Source organism: Amblyraja radiata, chromosome 2 (assembly GCF_010909765.2).
Source record: "Amblyraja radiata isolate CabotCenter1 chromosome 2, sAmbRad1.1.pri, whole genome shotgun sequence".
NCBI classification, from domain to species: Eukaryota; Metazoa; Chordata; class Chondrichthyes; order Rajiformes; family Rajidae; genus Amblyraja; species Amblyraja radiata.
Genome location: NC_045957.1, coordinates 83,928,478 through 83,947,686, shown reverse-complemented (window position 1 = coordinate 83,947,686; position 19,209 = coordinate 83,928,478). Strand labels below are relative to the sequence as shown.

At 44.5% G+C, this 19,209-nt stretch overlaps 1 protein-coding gene across 5 annotated transcripts in view; it reads right to left on the bottom strand.

The window, feature by feature from the left end:
* LOC116991066 (leukocyte elastase inhibitor-like) overlaps positions 1-19,209 on the bottom strand; it is a 157,888-nt gene that overhangs the window by 133,840 nt on the left and 4,839 nt on the right. For 2 of the 5 annotated variants that reach the window (XM_033049415.1, XM_033049407.1), the window contains exon 1: positions 2,436-2,561. The exons of 1 other annotated variant lie outside the window; for it this stretch is intronic. In XM_033049415.1, the coding sequence (XP_032905306.1) occupies positions 2,436-2,559 (124 nt within the window). In that variant the 5' untranslated portion in view covers positions 2,560-2,561. 2 more of the 5 variants (XM_033049441.1, XM_033049431.1) reach the window with 2 other exon arrangements.

Sequence of the window (19,209 nt, the reverse complement as noted above, 5' to 3'; positions counted from 1 at the left end):
TAGTTCAGCGTAGAATTTAGCAAATGCTTCATTAATTCTAAGAGGATCAGTATGAATCTCCCCTAAGCTGGATCTAATGGCTGGAATTAGCTGTGAAGTCGCCTCGGTTCTGGCCTGATGGGCCAGGAGCTTCCCAGCTTTATCCCCAGATTCAAAAAAGTGTTGCCTAGATTTAAGCAGTCGGAGCTTGGCTTTATTAGTAGACGCGAGGTCAAAGTCTGTTTGTAACCTAAGGCGTTCTCTATAAAGGTTAGGGTCTGGGTCAGATGCATATTTGTCATCAATGTCCTTTATTTTTTGTAACAGGTCTGCCGTTTGGGACGTCTCGGCTCTTTTCAGGTTGGAGACAAAAGAGATAAGTTGGCCCCTAATATAGGCTTTTGAAGCTTCCCAGAGTATACCTCTTTCTATGTCCGGCGAGTCATTCAGCTCAAAATACAAGGTGATTTGGGAGTGCAAGAATTGCATGTAGTGAGCCTCTGCTAATAATGAGGAGTTGAACCTCCACTGTTTAAAGGGGTTAGTTCGTTTACGAAAGTGGAGATCGAGGGAGGTCGCAGCGTGATCTGATATTACGATGCTATGATACTCGCTGGATTTGATTTTGGAGAGCAGTCTGTCATCTAAGAGAAAGAAGTCTATACGGGTATAGGTACGGTGCGCGTGGGAAAAAAATGAAAATAATTTAGTCGTGGGGAATGTAAATCTCCATGGGTCTGTGAGCCCAAGTTGTTTGGCAAAAGCATGCAGAGTCTTACATGATTTAGTTAAAGTAGAGGCTTTGAGATTTGAAGCCAGCTTATTAACGTAAAAAAAAAAATCAGACCTGATAATTTTCAGAAACTTGAAAGTTGTAAGATGGCACAGGGACGTGGCAACTTCTTGCACATTGTCCCAAAGGAGGTTCTACTATTATCCACTCATCTGGTCACTCTTTTACTCGAGTTGAATTATATTCATGTATGATATGATCTCTTTTCCATTTATGTTTTATTGGGATTTTGGAGAAGGGGGGGAGGACAGGGATTCATATTTCCTTAAATATACATGTATAAAGGATTTTGCAGACAACGGAAGTGATCACCGAAACTCCAACAGACCGCAATGGGTGCTAATTATGAAGGTAAAAAAATCAATTAGTACAATAAAAATGTTTGGTTTTAGTCATCCAGTTAGAGGAAAGCTGCTATTAAGCTGGAAAGAGTGCAGAGAAGATTTATAAGGCTGTCATTAGGAAGGTGACCTGAGCTGTAAGGAGAGGTTGGGCAGGCAAACTATATTTCTTGGAGCACAGGAGATTGAGGTATGATGTTACAGAGGTGTATAAAATCATGAGCGGAATCGATAGGGGAGATTTTCCCACGGGAAATCAAGAACTATTAATGGGAGAGAAGAAAGATTTAATAGGAATTAAGAGTTTTCACACAGTGGGTATATGGAACAAGCTGCTGGGGGAAATAGTTGAGGCAGATACAATAATAACATTTGAGACACATTTGGATGGGAACGGTACAGAGGGATATGGGCCAAACGCCTGAAGAAGGGTTTCGGCCCGAAACGTTGCCTATTTCCTTCGCTCCATAGTTGCTCCAGCATTTTTGTCTACCTTCGATTTTCCAGCATCTCATCTGCAGTTCCTTTTTAAACGCAAGCAAATTATACTAGTTTGGGTGTAGCATCCTGGTCGACATTGGCAAGTTGGGCAGAAGGGCCTGTGTTGGCTCCGTATTGTATGGTCCCGGTTCGAAAAAATAGCTCACGTGAGACATTTTTTTTAAAGGCACAGTTCCCTTCTAAAAACTTCGATTAGTTCTAGGCCCAAAACATACAGCGCTTAAGAATTGGAACTATTAACAGTTTAGGTTGGGACATCAGTTTTCTTCTCGAGAATTAGTTTAGAAAAAGATGGCCAGAACTCCCTTGCCCCACCCCCAAAATCAACACTAGTAAAGAAAAGCAACGCGTAAAATTGAAAATGAGATGGGTAATAAAACGCCACACTTTTAAATATTAACGACGAAAGAGAGCCCCGGACATTCAGACAGTAAAGAGAGCCCCGGACATTCAGACAGTAAAGAGAGCCCCGGACATTCAGACAGTAAAGAGAGCCCCGGACATTCAGACCGTTACCAACCACAGACATTAGAATAAAGCGTATTTTACTTGTTTAAAGGCACCATCAGCCAGATAAATCCCAAGATATTAATTTAACTTGGAATTATTTTAATTGAAGCATGTGAAAGACATTTAACGGATAAAACTGATACTTGTGGGTAAATTATACACAATCTCCCTGCGATCGGAGACTTCGTTCTGAAGCAATTGTAATACTTTCACACTTAAAACTAACATGGCGATGAAAAGCGAGAACTAATTAGTAACATTCTCTGCAGCAACCAACACCTTACGCGAGGGTTTTGGTTATTTAGACCCACCCGAATACCAGCGCACCGACCGCACCCCGCAGCCCTCCGGCTCTCCGCGCTTGCAATCCCCTGCTGCAGTTACAAGGAAGCAGGCAGCGAAGCAGCAGAGGAGCCGCAGGCAGATCGCAAACATACTCACTGTGACAGCAGAGTAAGCAGCGCATAGCCAGCCTCTCGCCTTTATTGAGCCCAATCACCTGACCGGGCTCGTTACGGGCACCGCCTCATTTGGTTCACGTCCTATAGTCTTTGTCTGGGATTGTCACGTCAGTGAGGGAGCGGTGAGGTGGGGACAGATCGAAATTAGATTGCAAAGCAAAATGTCCTGCTCCCGGTGCGAAAAATGTTCTGAGTTGTTGAGTTCTACAGCGTGGAAACAGGCCATTCGCACAACTTGCCCACACCCCCCAACATGACCCATCTACACTCGTCTCACCTGCCTGCGTTTAGTCCATATCCCTGTAAACCTGACCTGTCTAAATGTTTCTTAAACGTTGCGACAGTATCTAAACTTCTGGACTGACTTCCTGTTCCATGCTTAATATTAAATCGGCCTCCAAGTAACGCAGTTGGCAAAATCTCACGTCATACTGTTATTATTCGCACGGAAAAGGGGGAATATTGTAAATCGAAATTTACTTGAAGCGCCAATCTATTTATATTTGCCACCCGACCTGTAGTTTTATTTTAAACCAAGCTTCCTGCATCCTTATCCTTTTGTTTTAAGAAGGTTACGAGTTTTGACTTCTATGAAAATGTTAATTTGTTGTTGCAAGGGGACACATGTCGTCGGCTACTCACAGTCTAACACAGTACACCGAGATTAACCTTCCGAAAGTGAATTCCCACCATTCCGCTATTACATGCGGAAGTAAATACTATTGCATCTGTTATTGTGTTCCGTCGCTTGACTCCGCATTCAGTCACATGGAGACCGGAGACTAGATGTAGAAGTTTATTCGGCACCAACACATACGAAGAGGAAACCTAGTAACAGGAAAAATCCCCTGAACTCAATATACATCGAATATTGATATAATTAAAACACGGTGATGAAATACAACCACAACAATATATTTCAATATTTTGGGTGTGAACAAATTATGTTATCAGTGGCAAGACTGCAAGACCATCAAACACCTTTGTTTATATTCTAAAAGCTTTTGTGGATCCTCGACTTCCTCATTCACAGACCACAGACTGTTCGAATTGGAGGAAATGTGTCAGCCTCGAAAACAATCAGTACGGGAGCACCTCAAGGCTGCGTGCTCAGCCCCCTGCTGTACGGGAGCACCTCAAGGCTGCGTGCTCAGTCCCCTGCTGTACTCACCAAAGATCTTATAGCGGAGCAAGATGGGCTACTCCTGCGAAATACAATGGGCTGACGTGTAGTACGCTACGGAGGGGATCCTGGGCATTTTCCCCCGCCCATTTTAGTAACCGCAGCCTACCTGACCTGACCCGACTCGCAGTGTAATCAATGTTGCGGGGCAACAGTTTGTGTGTGTGATATAGGGTTAGATTCATAATTCTGTCAGTTCATACTTCTTGTCAAGAATAAAATTTGACTCTGGTAATTGTCTTTTTTAATGTTTTTTAAATCATTTCTTTTTAAATGGTTCACAAGCAGTGTTTGAGTTGATTTTGTAGTAACCGGAACCGAACCGACCCGACTCGCAGGGTAATTGACATTGCGGGGGAAGTTTGTGTGTGTGATATAGGGTTAGATTCATAATTCTGTTAGTTCATAATTCTGTTAATTCTTGTTAAAGAATAAAATGTTTATAAACACACATACATGAATGTGATATAAATGTATATAATCATATAACACACACACAATTATATTTCTTCTGATCCAATAATGAACTTTATTTCAGACTAGACAAGGGACATTAAATAAGAAGCATTGTAAACCTCCCCGCAACTTCACCCACACTAGGCCTTATCCCCCCCCCTCCCCCCCCTCAACTCTCTCACACCGCCCCCCCCCCCCCCCCCCACCCCGGCACTCCCTCGCCTGCCCCCGCACTACAATGTAGCAATGTTACAAAATTTTGAGATTTTAAAAATCAAGTCTGCAATTTATCCCATCAGATAAAGCATAAAAATAAGTTTAATTTGACACCTAATTCACTTTCATATCTCAAGTATTTAAAAAGTTGTGGCCATTTTCATACTGGGAAATGAGCATCTTGTTCCCTATTGATTTTCTATGGACATAACAAAAAAGCTGTGATCGTGAACAGTCAAAAGCCCATAACTTTCTTAAAAATTAAGAGAACTGAATGAAATTTTCAGTTATCATAGATTGAAGCATTCTGAAACAAATATAAAATAATCTTACTTGGATGTCCTGAAATTAAAGCATATAATTAGTTAGTTACCTAATTGTAGCTAATTTCAGACTTCAATTACTAGATCTAAACATCTATCCATTTCTTAATAAATGATTAACATTTTTAAATAGCCTAAATGTCCAAATAATATTCACAAATAATTCACAATAAAACATGATTTTTAAATCTCATTTACATTAATTTATAGGCCAAATGGAAGGAATTTAGTGTTCAATTGCTGTAAATAAATGCCCATTTAAATCAGCTTTCCAGTGGGTCCCTGTGGAACGCGCTGGTTTAGAACGTTCACATTGCGGTAGATTTGTGCCCCAAATGCCCAGAAAAATACTGCGCGATATAATGGGCCCAAAATGAGCTACTCGCAATATTAAACTTTGTATAAAGGGATCTTTAGAAGCCCTTTTTAATGTAAAAATATACAACCTACCTTCTGCTATTTGCTTTATGAGACCCTGCGGTTGCTGGTGTTCGCGGGTTTAGAGGTTGATTTTTAAACTACTATAACTATTTTACGAGGCCTTTAAAACTAATAATAGCTTTTGCGACGGGGACTTCCAGCGATTTTTCGTTAATAATTAACTAGGCTGAACATCTTCGATTTGAACAGCCTAGAGAAAATCGCGTTTTAAACCCGCCCCCTCTAAACGGCGCCAAAATCGCTCGCACCCGCAGCGGCAGATTTTCCACGACGCTTCAGGTACGCTTTGCAACATACCTATACAATGTCTCCCCCCCTCCTATGCCCCTCTCCCCACTGCCCCACACCCCCTCTCCCTGTGCCCGGGCCGCACACTCCCTCTCCCTGTGCCCCGGGCCGCACACTCCCTCTCCCCGCTGCCCCGGGCCCCGCACTCCCTCTCCCCGCTGCCCCGGGCCCCACACTCCCTCTCCCCGCTGCCCCGGGCCCCGCACGCCCTCTCCCCGCTGCCCCGGGCCCCGCACTCCCTCTCCCCGCTGCCCCGGGCCCCGCACTCCCTCTCCCCGCTGCCCCGGGCCCCGCACTCCCTCTCCCCACTGCCCCGGGCCCCGCACTCCCTCTCCCCGCTACCCCAGGCCCCGCACTCCCTCTCCCCCGCTGCCCTGGGCCCCACACTCCCTCTCCCTGCTCCCCCGGGCCCCACACTCCCTCTCCACGGGCCGCTCACTCCCTCTCCCCCGGGCCCCACACTCCCTCTCCCCGCTACCCCGGGCCCCACACTCCCTCTCCCCGCTACCCCGGGCCCCACACTCCCTCTCCCCGCTGCGGAAACAAAGATCCGATCTTAGGCCGGAAGCAAGATGGCCGAACAAGATGGCGGGGACTGGTCGCTAAAATGGCTCCTATAATCACCCATGAATCCGCCCATGAGCGTACTACACGTTTGCGTGAGAGTAATCCATCTTGCTCTGCTCTAAGATCTTTGGTACTCACTCTATAGGGGGGTTGCACGTAAGGTCACTGGGTCATAGGGCTTAACGCACGGAGCCGCCCAATCCATCTGGAGGACATCCGTAACTTCCGGTATATGTTAATAATGCAAGAAACACGTACTTTCCCACCTGTTAAAAACCGCCAAAATGTTGAATTGTTGCGCTGAAAAAAATTGTGGAAGTCGGGGTAAGTGTGAGAGACATGTACCCAACTTCAGAATTCCAAAAGTGAAACGAAATTAAGGTAAAGAGAAGCGAGAGCTGAAGGGACAACAGCAGCTAAAGTGCTTGGTGAACATTGGCTGTGCAGATATCGGAATTGAAAATATTGGGAATTATCGCGTTTGCTCACTGCATTTCATCAACAGTAAGGCATTATTTGTTTTTTTTCTTGATTCGTTTGGTATCTAAAAAGTCTCAGAAATTATAAATCTGGCTGTAAATTTCTTCAGATGCGTTTTCATTTTGTATGTAAAAACCCACTTGAGAACCATGAACGATTTAAAAAATTTACAGCCAGATTTATCACTTCTGAAACTTTTTAGATGCCAAAGGAATCAAGAAAAAACCCAAATAATGCCTTAGTTGATGAAATGCAGTGAGCAAACGGCCAATGTTCGCCAAGCACTCTGGCTGTTGTTGGCCCTTCAGCTCTCGCTTCTATCTACCGTCATTTCTCCTCACTTTTGGAATTCTGAAGTAGGCTAAATGTCTCTCACGCTTATCCCGATTTCCATAATTATTTACAGCGCAAAAATTGACAATTTCAGCGTGTTTTAACGGGCCCGCTACGCTGGAAACAATGGTAAGTGCCTACCTGCAGTTCATTGCGTGTACTCCACTTGGAGTAGCGTAGCAACAGTACGGGTCATGGGTCTTCTTGTCAAGAATAAAATTTGACTCTGGTAATTGTCTTTTTTAATGTTTTTTAAATCATTTCTTTTTAAATGGCTCACAAGCAGTGGTTGAGTTGATTTTGTAGTAACCGGAACAGACCCGACTCGCAGGGTAATTGACATTGCGGGGGGAGTTTTTGTGTGTGATATAGGGTTAGATTCATAATTCTGTTAATTCATAATTCTGTTAATTCTTGTTAAAGAATAAAATGTTTATAAACACACATACATGAATGCGATATAAATGTATATAATCATATAACACACACAATTATATTTCTTCTGATCCAATAATGAACTTTATTTCAGACTAGACAAGGGACATTAAATAAGAAACATTGTAAACCTCCCCGCAACTTCACACACACTAGGCCTTATCCCACCCCTCAACTCTCCCCCCCCCCCCCCCCAGCACTCCCTCGCCTGCCCCCGCACTACAATGTCTCCCCCCCTCCTATGCCCCTCTCCCCGCTGCCCCGGGCCGCACACTCCCTCTCCCCGCTGCCCCGGGCCGCGCACTCCATCTCCCCGGGCCGCACACTCCCTCTCCCCGCTGCCCCGGGCCGTGCACTCCCTCTCCCCGGGCCGCGCACTCCCTCTCCCCGGGCCGCGCACTCCCTCTCCCTGCTGCCCTGGGCCGCTCACCCCCTCTCCCCGGGCCATACACTCCCTCTCCCCGCTGCCCCGGGCCGCGCACTCCCTCACCCCGCTGCCCCGGGCCGCGCACTCCCTCTCCCCGCTGCCCTGGGCCGCGCACTCCCTCTCCCCGCTGCGGAAACAAAGATCCGATCTTTGGCCGGAAGCAAGATGGCCGAACAAGATGGCGGGGACTGGTCGCTAAAATGGGTCCTATAATCACCCATGAATCCGCCCATGAGCGTACTACACGTTTGCGTGAGAGTAACCCATCTTGCTCTGCTCTAAGATCTTTGGTACTCACTCTATAGGGGGGTTGCACGTAAGGTCACTGGGTCATAGGGCTTAACGCACGGAGCCGCCCAATCCATCTGGAGGACATCCGTAACTTCCGGTATATGTTAATAATGCAAGAAACACGTACTTTCCCACCTGTTAAAAACCGCCACAATGTTGAATTGTTGCGCTGAAAAAAATTGTGGAAGTCGGGGTAAGTGTGAGAGACATGTACCCAACTTCAGAATTCCAAAAGTGAAACGAAATTAAGGTAAAGAGAAGCGAGAGCTGAAGGGACAACAGCAGCTAAAGTGCTTGGTGAACATTGGCTGTGCAGATATCGGAATTGAAAATATTGGGAATTATCGCGTTTGCTCACTGCATTTCATCAACAGTAAGGCATTATTTGTTTTTTTTCTTGATACGTTTGGTATCTAAAAAGTCTCAGAAATTATAAATCTGGCTGTAAATTTCTTCAGATGCGTTTTCATTTTGTATGTAAAAACCCACGAGAACCATGAGCGATTTAAAAAATTTACAGCCAGATTTATCACTTCTGAAACTTTTTAGATGCCAAAGGAATCAAGAAAAAACCCAAATAATGCCTTAGTTGATGAAATGCAGTGAGCAAACGGCCAATGTTCGCCAAGCACTCTGGCTGTTGTTGTCCCTTCAGCTCTCGCTTCTATCTACCGTAATTTCTCCTCACTTTTGGAATTCTGAAGTAGGCTAAATGTTTCTCACGCTTATCCCGATTTCCATAATTATTTACAGCGCAAAAATTGACAATTTCAGCGAGTTTTAACGGGCCCACTACGCTGGAAACAATGGTAAGTGCCTACCTGCAGTTCATTGCGTGTACTCCACTTGGAGTAGCGTAGCAACAGTACGGGTCATGGGTCGTGACCCGACTGCCGTGAAACCTCCCTATACTCATGACTGCGTAGCCGGTCATAGTGCGAACTCCATCATCAAGTTTGCTGACGACACCACTGTTGTGGGACTTGGATGTACCAGATTTCAGGCTCCTGTACCTTCTACCTGATGGCAGCAGAGAGATGAGTGTGTGGCCAGGATGGTGTGGGTCCTTGATGATGCTGGCAGCCTTTTTGAGGCAGCGACTGCGATAGATCACCTCGATGGTAGGGAGGTCAGAGCCGATGATGGACTGGGCAGTGGTCACAACTTTCTGCATTCTTTTCCGCTCCTGGACGCCCAAGTTGCCGAACCAAGCCACGATGCAACTGGTCAGCATGCTCTCTACTGTGCACCTGTAGAAGTTCAAGAGCGTCCTCTTTGACAGACCGACTCTCCGTAATCATCTCAGGAAGTAGAGGCGCTGATGTGCTTTCTTTATAATTGCATCAGTGTGCTGGGACCAGGAAAGATCTTCGGAAATATGCACGCCCAGGAATTTGAAGTTCTTGATCCTTTCCACCATCGTCCAGTTGATATAAACGGAATTGTGGGTCCCTATCTTACCCCTTTCAAAGTCCACAATCAGTTCCTTGGTTTTGATGATGTTAAGGGCCAGGTTATTGTGCTGGCACCATTTGGTCAGTCGGCCGATCTCACTTCTATACTCTGACTCGTCACCATCAGTGATTTGTCCCACAAGAGTGGTGTCGTCGGCGAACTTAGAAACATAGAAAATAGGTGCAGGAGGAGGCCATTCGGCCCTTTGAGCCAGCACCGCCATTCATTGTGACCATGGGTGATCGTCCCCAATCAATAACGCACAAGAACATAGAAAATAGGTGCAGGAGGAGGGATGATGACTGTCATGAGTATAGAATGAGAAAAGCAGGGGACTGAGCACGCAGCCTTAAGGTGCTCCCATACTGATTGTTATCGAGGATGACACATTTCCACCAATACGGACAGACTGTGGTCTGAGGATGAGGAAGTCGAGGATCCAATTGCAGAGGGATGCGCAGAGACCCATTTCTGAGAGGTTGGTAACCAGCTTGGAGGAGATGATCGTATTAAACGCCGAGCTGTAGTCAATGAATAACAGCCTGACATATGTGTTTTTGTTGTCCAAGTGGTCCAGAGTGGAGTGGAGAGCCAGTGAGATCGCATCCACCGTTAATCTGTTGAGGCGGTAAGCGAACTGCAGTGGGTCGAGGTTTTTGTGGAGGTAGGAGTTGATATGCGCCATGATCAACCTCTCAAAGCACTTCATCACCACAGACGTTAGTGCCACTGGTCGATTGTCGTTGAGGCACATCACCTTGCTCTTCCTGGGCACCGGTATTATTGATGCCTTAAAGCAGATGGGAACCTCAGACCTCAGAAGTGAGAGGATGAAAATGTCCGTAAAAACTCCAGCCAGTTGGTCCGCACAGGTTTTTAGAACACGACCGGGTATGCCATCAGGTCCAGGCACTTTCCGAGGGTTCACCCCTCTGAACTTTGTTTGGTGGAGAAGCTTGTGTGGTCCTGAGATCCTGACAGCAATGCCGTCTGGAGTTATGCTCCTGGTAGGGCCACCCATGGCGGTAAGGTTGAGGGAAAGAACTCTGACAAGGAGCAATCCAACCAAGACCTCAACGGTGGAACAGGCAGAGGATAATGGATGACGTTGGTTGAGTGTCACGACGGCTGGGAAGCCGGGTGAAGGCAACAGCAGAAAAGGGTCTCCGGTCGTCTTGGACTCCATGCCACTGGATCCTGACCCAGATCTGTCAAGCACTGTATGGTGGCTGTCTCCCCATGTTAAACAAAGTCACACACTGGCGTCCTCCAACCATGGAGACACCCATGGTCAGTCATGACCGACGGGGGCCTAAGAAGATACAGTGTTAGAATGCATCATCAAGTCACGGCAAATCAAGGGTTTTTATTTGTCATATCCACCAAGACCATGACAATGACATTCTTACATGCAGCAGCTTTACAGGCACATAGACAGTACAGCACTGGAAGGAGCACTTTAGGTCACAATGTCTGTGCTGAACTTGATGCCTAAAAAAAAATAATCAGATTTGTCTACACGTGATTCATATCCCTGCACTTATCCAAATTCCTCATGAACGCCACTCTTGTGTCTGTCTCAGTAGCGTGTTGCAGATACTCGTCACTCTTAAAAAAAAAAAAACTTGCCTTGCAGATCTCCTTTGAATTTTGGCCCTCTTACCTTAAAGTGGCCGTTAGTCTTTGACATTTCCATCCTGGGGAAAAGGCTTAATTATGCTTCTATGACATCAACATGAAGATTAGAGGGAATTGTAAAGGAAATGTGCGGGGCAAGTTGTTTTTACATGGACTGGTGGATGCCTGGGCGATGGTGGTGGAAGTGCCCATGATAGTGGCATTGAAGAGGATTTTCCATAGGCATATGAAAATGAAGGGATTGGAGGGATCTGGATCTGCAGACAGAAGGTATTAGTTTATAATGGCATCATGTTTGACATGGATGCCGTGGGCCAAAGGACATTGTGTTCCTGTGGCTATATTGTTCTATGTAAACAATATATTAACATTTCAAAAAGGAGAAACCTGCACAGTGTGTGACAACTTTGTAAGAGTACAGTTTCTCTGCACCTCTCAGTGATCATTTATTGCCAAATACAAAAAAGATAAAAATAACTAACACATATAAATTACCTCAGAAGGCCGAGTCACCTGATGTATTCAAGAGAGTTAGATAGATCTCTTAGGGCTAGCTGAATTAAGGGACATGGGGAGAAGGCAGGAACGGGATACTGATTGTGGATGATCAACCATGATCAGATTGAATGGCGGTGCTGGCTCGAAGGGCTGAATGGCCTACTACTGCACCTACTATCTATGTGTCTACAGTATGTATAAATTACATTTTTTTTTAAACACCACTGTTCCTATCCTTTCCTCATCTTCCTCTGAATCTCAGTCATCATCCATGAAGCTCTGATTTTGTTTACTCTGCCCTTCATAGGTATGTGCCTCAAATGTACCTGAACCACTCTTCCTTAAACGGAAGCCATTGTTCTGTTATAATTTTGCCAGACTGCTTCAAGTTCTCCATACCTGAGCTGGATCCAATATTATCCCATTGTAATTGGTTCTCTTCCAACTGATTATTTTTACTTTGGATTCCTCCATGTACTTTTCTCAGCTAATCCAAACCATACATTGTTATTTATACAGAAACAAGGAACTGTAGATGCTGGTTTACAAAAAAAGACATAGTGCTGGAGTAACTCAGCAGGTCAGCAACATCTCTGGAGAACATGGATAGGTAATGTTTAAGAAAAAACTGCAGATGCTGGAAAAATCGAAGGTAGACAAAAAGCTGGAGAAGCTCAGCTGGTGAGGCAGCATCTATGGAGTGAAGGAATGGGTGACGTTTCGGGTCCCTTCTTCGGACGGATGGTAATGTTTCAGATAGGGTCCCTTTATCAGACTCACTAACCCGCTGAGTTACTCAGGTGTTATCTATGCCTAATGTTCATCAGTCTTATTTACCACATTCTGTGCATTCATTTAGTAACATTTCATTTCCATTTTCATTGACCCAAAAATCTTTACATTGACCTAATTTAATGTGAAGTCTATGCCGAACATGATGCAAGACCACTCTTATTGGCCTGCATATCATTCATATTCCTCCATTCCCTGTATATTGAGTTATATCCATAAGGCTCTTAAATGTCACTTTCATATCTGCCTACATCACCATTCCAGGCACTCACAACCCTCCATGAAAAAAGTTGCCTTACACATCTCCTTTAAACTTTGCCCCTCTCCCATTAAAGCTAAGCCCAATATTATTTGATTTTTCCATCCCGAGATAAAGGTTCTGACTGTACCCTATCTATGCCTCTCATCATTTTATATACTTCTAATAGGTCTCCCCTTAACCTTTGGCATCCCAGAGAAAACAATCCAAGTCTGTCCAACCTCCCCTGTAGCAAATAGCCCCTAATCCAGGCATAATTCTGGTAAACTTTCTCTGCACTTTCCAAAGCCTCCACCTCCTTCCTGTTATGGGACGGCCAAAGCTGCAGGCAATATTCCAAATATAGCATAACCAAAGTCCTATAGTGCTACATCTTGACTTCCTGACTCTTATACTCAATGCTCTGACCAACGAAGGCAAGTATAGCATATGTCTTCTTTACCAATTTATCTATTTGTTTTGCCACTCTCAGTTGGTTACAATCTTGGATCCCAAGATCCCTCTGGACATCAAAGTTGTTAAGGATCTTGTGTTAATTGTATATTTTCACCTTATATTCAACCTCTCAAATTGTAATATCTCATACTTGCTCAGATTGAACTCCATCTGCCACTTTTCCATCCATTTCTGTAGCTAAACAGCATCCCACTGTATACTTTTACAGCCTTCCACTCACGGCCCACGTTTCAAGAAATCTTAGTGTCATCTGAAAACTTACTAATCAACCGGTCTGCTTCTTTGACTGTCTTTTATATCTAGCACAAACAACAGACGTCGAGCATAGATCTCTGCAGAACTCCACTGGTCACAGATCTCCAACCTGAGTAACGCCTTCCACCATAACCTTTGCCTTCTATCAATATGCCAGTTATGAATCCATACGCCCATAATCTTTGTTAATCCTGAGCATCATCATCTTCTGGATCAGCCTACCATGGGGGACTTTATCAAATGCCTTATTAAAATCCATGTAGACAACATCTACCACCCTTTCCCTATCTATCACTTTTGTCACCTCCTTAAAAAATCTGATGAAGGTAGAAGCATAGAAAATAGGTGCAGGAGTAGGCCATTCGGCCCTTCAAGCCTGCACCGCCATTCAATATGATCATGCTGATCATCCAACTCAGTATCCTGTACCTGCCTTCTCTCCATACCCCCTGATCCCTTTAGCCACAAGGGCCACATCTAACTCCCTCTTAAATATAGCCAATGAACTGGCCTCAACTACCTTCTTTGGCAGAGAATTCCAGAGATTCACCACTCTCTGTGTGAAAAATGTTTTTCTCATCTCGGTCCTAAAAGATTTCCCCCATATCCTTAAACTGTAAAGGTCATGTATGAGACCAGATAAATGATTGTCTATCCCACTAATTACTGAATCCCCTATCACTACTGCTCTATCATATTTCTTTCTTGCCTCCTATGCAGATAACCACTTCAACAATCCTTTATTGTCACATGTGCAAAGTACAAACACACAGTGAGATTATTTTCTTACAAGCAAATTCAAAAACACTTGTGACTTTAGCAGCATTCCCAAGAAGAACCATCTCCCATCTGTTGTCTATAGGGAAGGCCTGTGTGGAGACATTTTTTATTTTCAAAAATAAAATTTGTTTGTCATATAATATAAGAGACAAACTGGCCAGGGACTGAAGAAAGCGTGAGAATTCTGTCATCAGCGTGAGAGCATGGGAATTGGCTGAAATGTGAAGGCGTAGCGTGGTTCCCCCCCATGAATTAGCGTGGATTGGCGGCGGTGGCGCCGCCGTGCGAGTTGAATGGCAGGAGGGAGGGAGCGAGGCTGCAGCGGCAGCTGGTAGCGCAGCGCTCGCAGCCGGCACATAGAGGCGCTGACACCCGCTGCCCGGCCATCCGACCATGAGAGAAGAGATGCGACTTCACTCACAGCCGTCAACCGACGCGCTTCCCCAGACCTTACAGATCGCTGTCATGTGGCGCAAAGAGGCAAACTGTGCAGCAAAGATCCTATAGCTCCACTATAGGATCTTTGCTGTGCAGGGACTGAAGACAGCGTGAGAATTCTGTCATCAGGGTGAGGGCGTGAGAATTGGTTGAAATGCGTGACTCACGCTCAAAGCGTGAGAGTTGGCAACCCTGATGTGATATAAATGCTAACATTGAATTTTCCTTCCTTACTACCGATTCGACTTGTAAATTAACTTTTTGGGAGTCCTGCACCAGCACTCCCAAGTCCCTTTGTATCTCCGATTTCTGGATTCCCTCACCATTTAGAAAATAATCTACGCCTTTATTCTTCTTACCAAAATGCATGATTCCACACTTTGCTATACTGAATTTCATCTGCCACTTCTCTGCCAACTCTCCTAACATGTTCAAGTTCTTCTGCAGAGTCCTTGCTTCCTCTACACTGCCTTCCCCTCCACCTCATCGGCGGTCACTCGAAACGAGTACAACTGTCCTCTCCATAGGGTCGTCTAGTTTGTGGGTGTGCAGATGTCCGTAGAGGCCGAACCATGATCCACACACCTTGGTGCAACGTGGGCAGTGGAGACTGGCGGTGGTTGGTAGTTGTCGAGCCCCCTTCTCTCTCTCCTTACGGTGCTGTTGCTTTGTCTCTGCGACACGGCATAGTTCCATTTTGTGATGTGCAGCTCCTTCCTGCCCCTCCACCTATCTTAGCATCATCTGCTAACTTGGTCGCAAAGCCTTCAATCCCCTTATCCAAATCATTAATATACAACATGAAGAGAAGTGGCTCCAGCATCGACCCTTGTGGAACTCCACTAATCACTGGCAGCCAACCTGAAAAAGTTCCTTTTATTGCAAGTGTTTGCCTTCTGTCATCCAACTAACCTGCTATCCATGCTAGTATCTTCCCTTTAATACCATGGGCTCTCATCTTCCCCAGCAGCCTGATGTGCGGCACCATATCAAAGGCCTTTTGAAAATCTAGGTAGTCCACATCTACAGCCTCCCCTCTGTCTGTCCTGCTATTAACTTCCTCAAAAAACTGCAGCAGATTTGCAGGCAAGTTCTTCCCATCACAAAACCATACTGACTTCGGCCTATTTTAGCGAGAACTTCTAAGTACTGCGTAACTTCATCCTTGAGAAATTGACTCTAAAATCTTACCAACCACTGAAGACAGGCAAACCGGCCTTTGGTTTTCGCTCATCTGCTTGCTCCCTTCTTGTGCAGCGGGGATACTTGTGCCAGAGTTTCCGTAAAGCATGGACCCGTTTTGCTTTTAGTAGCCGATTGGCCGATGCTAATTCCAACTGGTTGCAGATACTGATCAGCCTACAGACCAGGCGTGGATCCGAGCAGAAGATGGCGCCATTGTTTATCTACTGGAATACATTGATCTGAGTGCTTTCAATGTCCGCCAGTATCACTCATCTTACAGTGCCCTCCATAATGTTTGGGACAAAGACCCATCATTTATTTATTTGCATCTGTACTCCACAATTTGAGATTTGTAATAGAATAAAAACCACATGTGGTTAAAGTGCACATTGTCAAATTTTAATAAAGGCCATTTTTATGCATTTTGGTTTCACCATGTAGAAATTACAGCAGTGTTTATACATAGTCACCCACATTTCAGGGCACCATAATATTTGGGACTCAGCAATGTCATGTAAATGAAAGTAGTCATGTTTAGGATTTTTTTGTATATTCTTTGCATGCAATGACTGCTTGAAGTCTGCGATTCATGGACATCACCAGTTGCTGGGTGTCTTCTCTGGTGATGCTCTGCCAGGCCTCTATTGCAGCCATCTTTAGCTTATACTTGTTTTGGGGGCTAGTCCCCTTCAGTTTTCTCGTCAGCATATAAAAGGCATGCTCAATTGGGTTCAGTTCGGGTAATTGGCTTGGCCACTCAAGAATTTACTATTTTTTAAGCTTTGAAAAACTCCTTTGTTGCTGCAGCAGTATGTTTGGGATCATTGTCTTGCTGTAGAATGAACCACTGGCCAATGAGTTTTGAGGCATTTGTTTAACTTGAGCAGATAGGATGTGTCTATACACTTCAGAATTCATTTTGCTACTACCATCAGCAGTTGTATCATCAATGAATACAAGTGAGCCAGTACCTACAACAGCCATTCATGCCCAGTATATAACATCCCTACCAACGTGTTTCACAGATGAGGTGGTATGCTTTGAATCTTCGGCAGTTCCTTCTCTCCTCCATACTTTTCTCTTGCCATCATTATGATATAAGTTAATCTTCATCTCATCTGTCCACAAGACCTTTTTCCAGAACTGTGGTTGCTCTTTTAAGTAAGTCTTGGCAAACTGTAACCCGGCCATCCTATTTTTACAGCTAACCAGCGGTTTGCATCTTGCAGTGTAGCCTCTGTATTTCTGTTCATGAAGTCTTCTGCGGACAGTGGTCATTGACAAATCCACACCTGACTCCTGATCTGTCGGACAGGTGTTTGGGGGATTTTTCTTAATTATAGAGATAATTATTCTGCCATCAGCTGTGGAGGTCATCCTTGGCCTGCCAGTCCCTTTGTGATTAGTAAGTTCACCAGTGCTCTCTTTCTTCTTAATTATGTTCCAAACAGTTGATTTTGGTAAGCCTAAGGTTTGGCTGATTTATTTAACAGTTTTATTCTTGTTTCTCTGTCTCATAATGGCTTCTTTGACTTTCACTGGCACAACTTTGATCCTCATGTGGATAAACAGCAATAAAAGTTTCCAAATGTGATGGAAAGACTGGAGGAAAGACTAGGTGCTGAGAGCTCTCTTATACCTGCATTAAGGAGACAATTAAACACACCTGAGCAATTACAAACGCCTGTGAAGCCTTGTGTCCCAAACAATATGGTGCCCTGAAATAGGGGGTCTATGTATAAACACTGCTTTGGCGGTCTGAAGAACAACAACTTGGGTTTCCAACAGATCTTTATTCAAAAGTTCGATTTCCAGTATACAGGTTCTTTAGACACGTCTGCCCACAACGGTGGTCACAACGCTGAACTAACACGCGCAAGCAAAAACCGCGCGAAACAAGCGGCCGAGTCACATGACCGCGGCTTCCGAATGCTGGGTTCGATACCTGCGTGCGCCAGCAGGCACCGCTATACTGCTCTAATTTCTACGTGGTGAAACCAAAATGTTTAAAAATGGCCTTTATTAAAATCTGACAATGTGCACTTTAACCACATTTGATTTTTTCTATTACAAATCTCCAATTGTGTACAGAGGCAAATAAGTAAATAATGGGTCTTTGTCCCAAACATTATGGAGGGCACTGTATGTTCTTGTCCTTTATGATAGATTCAGCAAACGGTTCAATACAGCACACAAACAAGACAAGGAAGAGAGAGAAACCCTCCCTGCCTGACTGCAGACTTGATGGGAAAGCTATCTTTTTGCAAACCATTGATTTGGTCTGCACTACAGATATCTGCGTAGATCAGTTGGATCCAGTTCCTAATTCCCTCCCCAAACTCCATCATTTCCGTGTGTCGTAGGTCCTCTCATGCTCCAAGCTGACCAGGGAGTTATGCCTGAGCTGCACTACTGGGATAGTTAATTGGCTTCTGTAAATTACCCCTAAGGCGTAAGATAAAACTAGTGTACAGGTGATCGCTGGTCATCGTAGACTCGATGAGCCAAAGTGCCTGTTTCTATGCTGTAACTCTAAACTAATTCCCACAATGAATGACATCCGGGCCTGACAGAGATAGGGCTCCAAGGCATAGGTTGATTACAAGTGATTGGCTCAGTGCTGATAAGAAAATGTTTGTACATTGGATGAAGATATTGTAAGATGTTGTACTTTGTCTCCAATTATGTGCAATTGGGGACAAAGTACATACGTGCAAATTGCAAAAGTTGTTTTAAGATAGACACAAAATGCAATGAAATGACTGTAGTGAGTTGAATTAAAGAAATTGCCAAAACAAGAGAGTAACAAGGGAGTAGGTAGGAATGTCAAAGGATCAATGACAAAGGAGAGAATTTATGTTTGGAGTTAGTGGAAGTAGGCAAGATACTAAACAAGCACTTTGCATCTGTAATCAAAGAGAAGGACAGTGGGATCAGTGTGGGAAATATTAATAAGCTAGGACATTTTGAGATCAAGAAGGAGGTAATGCTGGGGCTCTTAAACACAGAACAGTTCAGCACAAGAACAGGCCCTTTGGTCCACAATGTCTGTGCTGAACATAATTCCAAGACCATCTCTTATTTACCTGCACATAATCAATATGTGCTTGAATTCTCATATTGTGTTTTGAATTGAATTCTGTCTTTAATTTGTGTACTAGTCATGTCTCTACTATTTATTTCATTCCGCTTACATGTTTTTCGTCTACTTGCTAAATTTTTGTACGGTGTCCTTGAGACTCTTGAAAGGTGCCCATAAATAAAATGTATTATTATTATTATTATTAATATGCCTCCATTCCCTGCATATCCATATCCCTATCCAAAAGTATCTTAAATTCTACCTATTGCATCAGCCTCAACCACCACCCTCAGCAGCACATGCCAGGCACTTGCAACCACCTGTGTAAAAAAGTTTCCCCGCACAT